The sequence below is a fragment of the Clytia hemisphaerica genome, unplaced genomic scaffold, assembly GCF_902728285.1.
Source record: "Clytia hemisphaerica strain Z4C2 unplaced genomic scaffold, Clytia hemisphaerica genome assembly, whole genome shotgun sequence".
NCBI lineage: Eukaryota > Metazoa > Cnidaria > Hydrozoa > Leptothecata > Clytiidae > Clytia > Clytia hemisphaerica.
In genome coordinates this window covers 2,672,021-2,681,670 of record NW_027104101.1, presented here as the reverse complement: position 1 = coordinate 2,681,670, position 9,650 = coordinate 2,672,021, and the positions used below count along the sequence as shown (strand labels likewise).

At 38.4% G+C, this 9,650-nt stretch overlaps 1 protein-coding gene across 1 annotated transcript in view; it reads right to left on the bottom strand.

Moving 5' to 3' along the window:
• Window positions 1-6,983: 6,983 nt before the first annotated feature.
• Window positions 6,984-9,650, bottom strand: part of LOC136812936 (collagen alpha-1(III) chain-like) — a 6,197-nt gene continuing 3,530 nt past the window's right edge. The window contains 5 exon segments of the mRNA XM_067069444.1: window positions 6,984-7,246; window positions 7,613-7,694; window positions 7,696-8,274; window positions 8,555-8,716; window positions 8,878-9,309. Coding sequence (XP_066925545.1) covers window positions 7,017-7,246; window positions 7,613-7,694; window positions 7,696-8,274; window positions 8,555-8,716; window positions 8,878-9,309 — 1,485 coding nt within the window. The 3' untranslated portion in view covers window positions 6,984-7,016.

Sequence of the window (9,650 nt, the reverse complement as noted above, 5' to 3'; positions counted from 1 at the left end):
CCAATTTGACTAAATTTTCTTTCTATTTAAAAGGCCTAATTTTCTCATAAAATTGGCTCTAATGAAAAAAGTGTGTAGAGCTTCAGGCCGCACTTTAATGGAATGTATGACGTTAAGAAAGTTCTATCTTTTAGTATACATATATCAGGTCGAAAGCTAAAATAAACCGAAAGAAACTCACCAATTTGTTGCTTCGATTTTTTAAAGCGACTCCATACAAATTTATTTAAATCAGCCAAGTTTTCGTGTGTTTTAATCTGCAGCTTGGGTTTGATTTTATGGGGTTTAGGCCCCATTTTCGAAAACCACGTAAAATACCAGCGGCAACAAATTAAAAGTAAAACGAGTGTAAAACTTCAAAATTCAACGAATTCCAGTCAAATAGAGTCAATTTTCAATGAATTAATTCAAACCAGTTACAAATATAATCAAATATCGAAATATTATCAATTAACAACGTGCGACAAAATTTTTTAACAAGTATCTGCACAACAGAAAAGAGACACTACACTACACTTGTGTAAGTGAAGAAAAAAATGAAAGTTTATACACACAAAGAGAAACGGGAGAAAAATGAAGTCACTCGCATACAAAAGTAAACAGAGAGAGACACAATTGTGTTTATAAGAACCAGTAAATTTTATATTAGGCTAGGCTGTCCTATTTTTTGCACTTTGAGCCTCAAATTGTTCTTATCACGTTCTTATTTATAGGGTTAAACTTAAATATTTCAGAATTTATACACAATTTTTACTACTCTGACCCCCCCTAAATTGCTTGAAATTGAGTAATCCAGGCTTACCATTGTTCTTATATTTTAGCCATTTTGAGCCTCATTGTAATTATGAAATCGTTCTTATAAAAGAAAAAGAAGTTTAGGATAAATTGCACGTGTTCGGAATCCCTCGAAACTGATAACCTTTTGTGTTTCATAATATACTTTTTTATAAGGACCAGTGATTAGACTCGGCTGTTCTTATTTTTTGGCACTTTGATCCTCAAATTGTTCTAACACGCTTTTTTTATAAGAATACACTTTATAAGAATGTCCATGATAAAAATGGCCAAAAAATTAAGAATATGCTAATAATATCACCATCATGGAATTTGACAGGTAAACCTAAGAATGCCATTTTTAGAGCATGTTCAATTATAAATTGTCAATTACCCCCAAGTAAGGCTCACTTCTTTCACAAAAATGCCATTTTATCCTTGAGACCTATGTACTAAATGTTAAATCTAGTCTGAATTAGGATCTTAACCTAAGAATGCTGTAAGCATATTTTAGGATGATTTTCCCAAAAAAGTTAAGAATATTCATGATGAAATAGATTTACACCATTCTTACAAAAAAAAAAGCGTGTAGAGGGTGAAACCGAGAAACTTTAGGCCTTTTACCCAAATTTTACTACTTTCTTCTTAAATTGCTTGAAAATGAGTAATTTCAGGCTCGGCATTGTTATTAAATTGCCTGGGGGCACTCGATTACTAAACGACGACATGTGCCGCTAAAAAAAGCTTTTCATAATCGGACCCTTACAATGCAGCTCTTGGGCAGTGAAAAGGTATCATAACAGTGTATTTTACCGAACATTTTTCGCCCTTACAGTGTAGATTGATTGCATATCTTATTTTGCTAAAGCAATCAAAGAGTTCCCCTTGCCAAATGGAATTGCTTCATTTTCCAACCGACCAATGACCTTATAAAAACGTTAAAAGGTTTTCGCTCATTTTGCGCGAAAGCGGAGACCGGCCTTTACAAGGAAAATTCTTCTCCTTGTAAATTTATTACCAGTCCCCTAATAAAAAGCTAACTGCGCCGCTAAGGGTCGAAAGGGGTATTCTCTGACGTCCAAAAGTAGCATAAAAAAACCTGGAATTTACAGGGACGAGGTTAAAAAAAACGTTAAAGGGATGTAGCATTCCGATCTGACTATGGGGCCGTCCACATAGTACGTACGCACTAAAATGTCGAAAATCGAGTACCCCCTCCCCCCTGTACGCAAGCGTACACAAATGGCTATACCCCATCTTACTTTTTCATTCACTCCCCCCCACTTCGATTGAAGAAAGTTTCGAATTCAAATCGTTTGATTTCGGAGCTTTATTTCATACATGAAACTCAAAACTTATCAAGAAACCTTTTCCTTTCCTTGATGCGTATAACAAGCGTAAAAGTCGACAAAAAACAAGCGAAAAAGGGATATGAAAAAAACTTCTCTGCGTACGTACATCATCCTTTGACCCCTCCCCTCCCCCTGTACGCAAGCATACGCTTTTGAGAAGACCCCCCCCATTAGTGCGTACGTACTATGTGGACGGCCCCTATTAAAATAGCCACCCAAGTCAGCTGGGTTTTAAATAATAAATTGCATTTAATACCTTATCGGGGAAAAAAATTTTAGGGGAAAGTGACGAAAATTTTGAGGTGACGAAATTTTCCCCCGACGAATTTTTTCCCCGATATTTTATCACCCGACCAAAACTTTTGCCCAATTTTTTATCTGAAAAAGCTAATTAAAATTCAGAAAACGCGTGTCAAACTAAAAATCAAAAACATTCAAACAGAGCGAGAAATCATTTTCACCAACTTAACGCAACAAGGACAAAAGTTGAAAACCAACAAAACAAAACAGCGACAAACCTTAAAACCAACAACAATAACAAAATAAAAACAAAGAACCAAAAAGTAACAACCCACAAAAAAACAATCTTACAATAGACAAACAACAATCAAACCTCAACCAAAATTAAAATCTAAATGTTTTACACCTTTATTAACCGAAATTAGTGCTTTAAACCTCGAATTACAAGATCTTTTTTGGAGCTAGTAAAGGAAACCATTTCATTTGGACAATTTAGTTGGGTGATAGTGACTAAATTGTAAATTTTGTCGAGGAAAAAAGTGACGAATTTGAAAATTTGGTCGGGGGAAAGTAACGAAAATGCCTCTAGGTGACGAAAATTTTTCCCCGACTAAATAAAACTCTGACATTTTTTCCCCGATAAGGTATTCCCTTGAGAACGGACCGAGTCCGAAACATGTCGGGAAAAATCAAAATATTATAGCCGCATTCTTCTTCGCCGTTCAACATAAATCGCATTTAATATTAAGATAAATTTCTGCGTTTAGTTTAGATGAGGTTGCGGGTCATGTCTGATTTGCTTTTTCAGACCTTTGCTGAGAAAATGAAAGGCAGAGCGATTATGTAGTAGGGCACTTGAGAGAGCTTGTTAACTTAACCAGCTTCTCCTTGTAACTGTACTGAGCTGACGTACAGGTTAGATCAGCGAGGTGAATTTTTCAATGATGACATTTACATAACTGTATGAAGGCAAACGACCCCGAGATGCCCGAGACACTTTTAAGACCAGTTTAGACCACAAAAGGGAAAACATTATGACTTTCTCTTCATAAAAATATCATCTTTCAAGAATGAAGAGTGAATCATCCCTATTTTTCATTTTCAAAAATTAATAGTAAAAATTTAAAGAGACAATTTTATACGAAATAAACGGAGTAGGATAGAAACTGGGGGGGGGGGGGAAGGCAAATGGAGGGTATGGTATGTGCCGCCCTTAAGGGTACCTTTTTCCCGCTAAGGGTTGGAAAAATGAGAAAATCGAATTTCAGTCCCACTAAGGGTCAGAAAAATAGGAAAATTTCAACTTTTTACCCACTGAAAGATCGAAATTTGGTCAAAATTGGTCAAATTTGTCCCGCTGAGGGTCGTAAAATTCCCGAAACTTTCCTTTCTTTTCTCTTTTTTAGTCCCGAGAAAGGTCCAAAGTTCGAAAGTAGGGCGGCACCCCCCATCAGCTCGCAACCCAAGTACCCCCCGGATAGAAACAATAACACACTCATGGGGTTTTGAATTTAGCATGAGTTGTTGCAGTAAACAGACTGTACACATTTAAAAATCATAATGGTTGGTGAGTCCAGTCAAAACACAGATTTGATCTGTAGCGTCACACGCTTCACCATTTCTCAATAGATGAGTCAAGTTGAAACAACTATCGCAAAACACAAACTCTCTGGTAATTTTTCTTAACTTCAGAAAAAGTAAATACCCTATTTTATGTTACACAAATTGGGAGGGGCGTACGGGGTTTGCGATTTCCGAAATACCGATTAATTTTGCCAAAATACCGATTTTTGGCGTATTTTTCATCGTTTTGACTAATTTTTCATCAAATTTGATTTTTCATGTACGAATTCCGAAATAAGAGGATAAAAACTTTATAATACCGAAATTTCGAAGCAAAACTTCAAGGATTTCCGATACCGAAACAATTTCAGAATTGGGCCATAGAGATTCTTCAACGAAGAAAAGCTTTATATTCCCTTTGCGATAAAAAGAAGCTGGGGGATTTTATTCATTCATACAAACTGTTATCTAAAATATTAAAAGACTTACCGTTTTTTGCAAGACTTCGTCGTTACTGACAAACACAGGACACAAGCAAAAAATAGATCAATATCACTATCACTGGAAGTATATATTTTGACTTTTTCATCGCAAACTGTAGTGTGATAGTTTTAGAATCCAATCTAAAAAATTTTCCTCTTCAACTCCTTCAGTTCAAAGGAAAATTTGAGTACTTTAATCAGGTAAAACATTCGCATCAGTCATCAAAAGGGGCTATCTTGTGCAAATTTTCTTGTTGAGAAATTTATTTGTTCTATGTATACGCAGGCTTGTATTTTTTCACTACGTCACATTACGTTTTTCTATTGGTTAGGGTTAGACACAGACTGGTATTTTTGCACTACGTCGAATTACGTTTTTCTCACGTAACTCCCGTCAACAAGGTACCGCAAATCTGATTTTTGGCGTGAAGCAGCGTCTTTTAGATAATAACACACGTGCCAAATTTCGCAGCATGATATATATGGGTTCGAAAGTTATTTGAGAATTCCGTAGATTAGTAATTTGCGGAATATTATTCCGCAGATTAGTAATTTGCGGAATTTCAACGTAACTCTCGATGACGTCATTTTATTGGTCTGAAATTTTTCATGTGAGCTTTTGTCACAAAGGGGCTACCTTGTGCAAATTTTCTTGTTGTTAAACATATTCGTTCCATAGATACGCAGACTTGTATTTTTGCACTACGTCACATTACGTTTTTCTTACGTATCTTCTTACCACGTCGGGTGGGGGATTTAATTTTTTTAGAGAGGACTTTTATACATACCTTACGTGATCACACCGAATTTGGGCTAGTTGGTCCAATTTCTCCTCGAATTAGAGCAGTTCTAAGTTTTGGTGGTGAACGGTTATAGGATGATTACGTGATTTTACGTTTTTCTTATGTAACTCCCGTCAACAAAGTACTACAGAGCTGATTTTTGGCATGAAGCAGAGTCATACGAATACTAAGATACGTGCCAAATTTCGTTTTAAGATATACAACGGTTCGAGAGTTATTTGAATATTCCGTAGATTAGTAATTTGCGGAATATTATTCCGCAGATTAGTAATTTGCGGAATTTCAACGTAACTCCCGATGACGTCTTTGTATTGATCTGAAATTTGGCTAGTGAGTTTTTATCACAAAGGGGCTACCCTGTGCAAATTTTCATGTTGTGAGACTTATTGGTTGCGGAAATACGGAGACTGGTATTTTTGCACTACGTCGAATTACGTTTTTCTCACGTAACTCCCGTCAACAAGGTACCACAGATCTGATTTTTGGCATGAAGCAGCGTTATTTAGATACTAACACACGTGCAAAATTTTGCTGCATGATATATAACGGTTCGAAAGTTATTTGAGAATTCCGTAGATTAGTAAATTGCGGAATTTTATTCCGCAGATTAGTAATTTGCGGAATTTCAACGTAACTCTCGATGACGTCATTGTATTGGTCTGAAATTTTTCATGTGAGCTTTTGTCACAAAGGGGCTACCTTGTGCAAATTTTCTTGTTGTGAAACATATTCATTCCATAGATACGCAGACTTGTATTTTTGCACTACGTCACATTACGTTTTTTCTTACGTATCTTCTTCCCACGTCGGTTAGGGGATTTAATTTTTTTAGAGAGGATTTTTATATATATCTTACGTGTTCACACCCAGTTTGGGCTTGTTGGTCCAATTTCTCTTTGAATTAGAGTAGTTCTAGGTTTTGGTGCTGAACGGTTTTAGGATGATTACGTGATTTTACGTTTTTCTTATGTAACTCCCGTCAACAAAGTACTACAGAGCTGATTTTCGGCATGAAGCAGAGTCATACGGATACTAAGATACGTGCCAAATTTCGTTTTAAGATATACAACGGTTCGAAAGTTATTTGAGAATTCCGTAGATTAGTAATTTGCGGAATCTTTGTAATCAGTACGGCACTAAATGCTTTATTGGCCGTAATTACGGTTTACGTAGGTTTCATATTTCAAAATTTGGCATGTAGCAGCATTGATCCATTATGAAGACATGTGTGAAGTTTTAACAATATACCTCTGTTGCTTCAAGAGATATCAACGTATTCCGTAGATTAGTAATTTGCGGAATAAAATTCCGTAAATTAAAAGGCGGAATTTTATTCCGCAAATTACTATAAGCCGTCTGATTCAGAAAGATTTAGCTGAACTTCAATAGGGTTTGGACTAGACCAACCCTTTTTGTAAGTCGATGGATTTTCATGTTCAGAGGAGCTACAATCTTAAACTCATTATCTGTTAGGAGCTGTTCATATGGAGGGAGGAGGTGGGCGGGTCCGGCTATGTGGGGTGGGATGGATTTTCGAACATCACGTGATCTGTTTCTAGCCATTTGATTCGTCAGAAAACCGTGACTTAACGTTCGAAAATTCCACCATTCCACCTAGCCAGACCAGCCCGCCTCCATAAAAGCAGCCCCTAAATTTATTCATTGCCTTTAAGTTTGTTGCTTTGAAGATGATTGGATCTTACTGAAAAACTTGTACTTTTATTTGTTGAGGAATATTTATCCTTTTTTTCCTAATTTTGGAGCCTCGGACTGAGGAATTGCTAGAAAATGCTTAATTTGAATCAAGTGTGGTTTTCACTTTCGATTAAAGATTTAGTACTTACGTCATCAGAGATGGCAAGATCGCGTAAGAACCAGGTCCATTTATCAGTACCACTGGTGACCCATTCTTTCTTGTCGAAAGTAGCTTTGTGCGGTGGCACGCATGTCTCGTGTTTCTTGTTATCAAAGTCACAACGTGCTGGGAATTTGTCCCATGATGAACCTCCGTTAGGATCCAACCAGTATTCGTCTGAAGTAGGAAGAAGAATTATAATTCTTAACTTAACGGAAGTATTTTTAATGTACACCTTTGTTTGTTTTATTACAGACACATTCATAATTCATTCCTCGAAGCACATAAATTACTGTTTTAAAAATAAAACCTTTAACCTATGCTTGTAACCAACTTTAGAATATAAATAAAGCTTTGTAGATAGTAAAAAATCCAGTTCATATCTTTTGAAAAATAGTTCAAATTGTAATATGTGACTCTTTTCAAGCTCTTATTTACCAAAAAGCAAAGTTGTCTCTAAGCGCTGATTATTTTGTTCCAATATCACTTCAGTTACTTTGAAAGGCCTACTAAAGCTTCAAGTCAATAAGGATTGTATTTTACCTGTTTCGACATCTGGGTGGCACATTTGTAAATCTTGGCAAGTCTTGGCAGGGAATGCTTTAGTACCATCGGGTTTTCTCAATTCCTTGGATGGTTTCATCAAGTTTGAGAACGTATGAGAAAACGGTTCCTTGGGTTTCCTTGGCTTCAGTCTTGAAGTCTTTGCCTTCTTCAGATTTGTAGTATTTGTAGCCTTGGTATTGTTGGTATGCTGGTCCTTTCTCCGTGTTCCCGCCAAACGGTGGCAAAGTCAAACCACCGGCACCAAAACCTCCTGGCAATCCTGGGGGTCCTGGAGGTCCGGGTGGTCCAGAAGGTCCTGGAATACCGTCTTCACCGCCTCGTCCTCGTGGTCCATTGGATCCTTTAATTCCTTCTGGTCCAGCATCTCCGAGTCCTCCGGGTGGCCCTTCACGTCCAGCGCGTCCTCTTGGGCCATCATCTCCGGCGGGTCCGGAGGCTCCTTTTGGTCCGTCGACACCGACTTCTCCTTGCATACCAATGGGTCCTGGAAGACCAGTTGGGCCAGTCATACCTCTCCATCCTTTGTCTCCCTTTTCTCCTGTATCTCCGTTATTTCCTTTGTTTCCCTTGGCACCTCTGTTGCCAATGGTTCCATCTCGTCCTCGGAGACCTTTGCTTCCTTTAGCTCCATCTCGTCCCTACAGATTGAACAAAAGTAATCAAATTTGAGATTTTCACATAGTGGATATCTTTAGGATCTTCCGATTATCAGTCTTTTGAATGTGGTTTATTTCTCCCCCTCCCTACCTAGATTTGTCGGGGAAAAGTTATAAAATGTTCTATGTCTAACCATGTTGTCTGTCTGGTTCAAGCTTCTAAGCTCTTACCTTTAATAATTTATATGAATTCTGTATCTTGTAAATATGGGACCAACAATTAAACTTTTAAAAATTCCAAAAGTTCATATCATCAACTTACAGCCATTCCTTTTGATCCGCTCTTGCCTTTAGTACCAGCAGCTCCAGCGATTCCGGGCATACCTGCCGTTCCCGGTGATCCGGGATATCCGGGTGTTCCTGCATCACCTTTTGTTCCAACTTCACCAGGGCCTCCTGCTTTTCCATCTTTTCCACCAGCTCCCTTAAAATGGAAATTTATTGATGTCCTTTATCTCGTATGAGGTTATGATTGATCGCAGGTATTATTAAACATTAAGTAAACGTATTAAACCAAGTAGGTTCAGAAATACTTTCCATTGAAATAGCTTTGAAGTATATAAAAGAAGATTAAAGGGTCCTTACGTCTTTTCCTGGTTTTCCTGGGAATCCGGTAGCACCGGCGACACCTTGTGGTCCTGGAGGTCCTTTCTTTCCAGCCTTTCCTGCGGTTCCAGCAACTCCTGGTTCTCCCTTTTCACCGGATTTTCCTTGAGATCCTGGAAATCCTGGCATACCAACACGTCCTGGGGATCCACGGGCGCCTATTGGTCCAGCAGCACCCATTGTTCCTTGAATACCAGGGATACCATCATCTCCTGGATCTCCATTGCTTCCGTCCTTTCCTGCCATTCCTGGTGCACCATTGTCTCCTGGTCGTCCTGGTAATCCAGCTTCTCCTGGAGATCCTTTTGATCCATCACGCCCTGAGGGTCCTGGTGGTCCAGAACGTCCTCGGTTTCCAGTTGGCCCACGTCGTCCACGGTTTCCTGGGATACCTGGTGCTCCTTGGTTACCCTAAAATGTAATTTAAGATTGTTTTAAAAGGTATCACATCAGTTATTGCATAACATTCTTTGGTAAGGTTTTTAGAGTTATCAAGTAAGAGTAAGTAAGTTTGCGACCGCAGTCGGAGGCGACCCGAAGGCTCCTCTTTAGACCTCTGCCCGAAGGTAGGGGAGGGCGTCACTCTTTCTCCCTGGATTGCTCAACTTTAGCCTTGATCTTTTAATTGCTGAGCATCAAGCAGATAGGCATCAGGTACCATTTTGAGAATCTTTGGTATGACCCGGCTGTGGGTTGAACCCACAACCTTGCGAACCGTAGTGGGATGCTCTACCACTGCACTACGGTTGGCT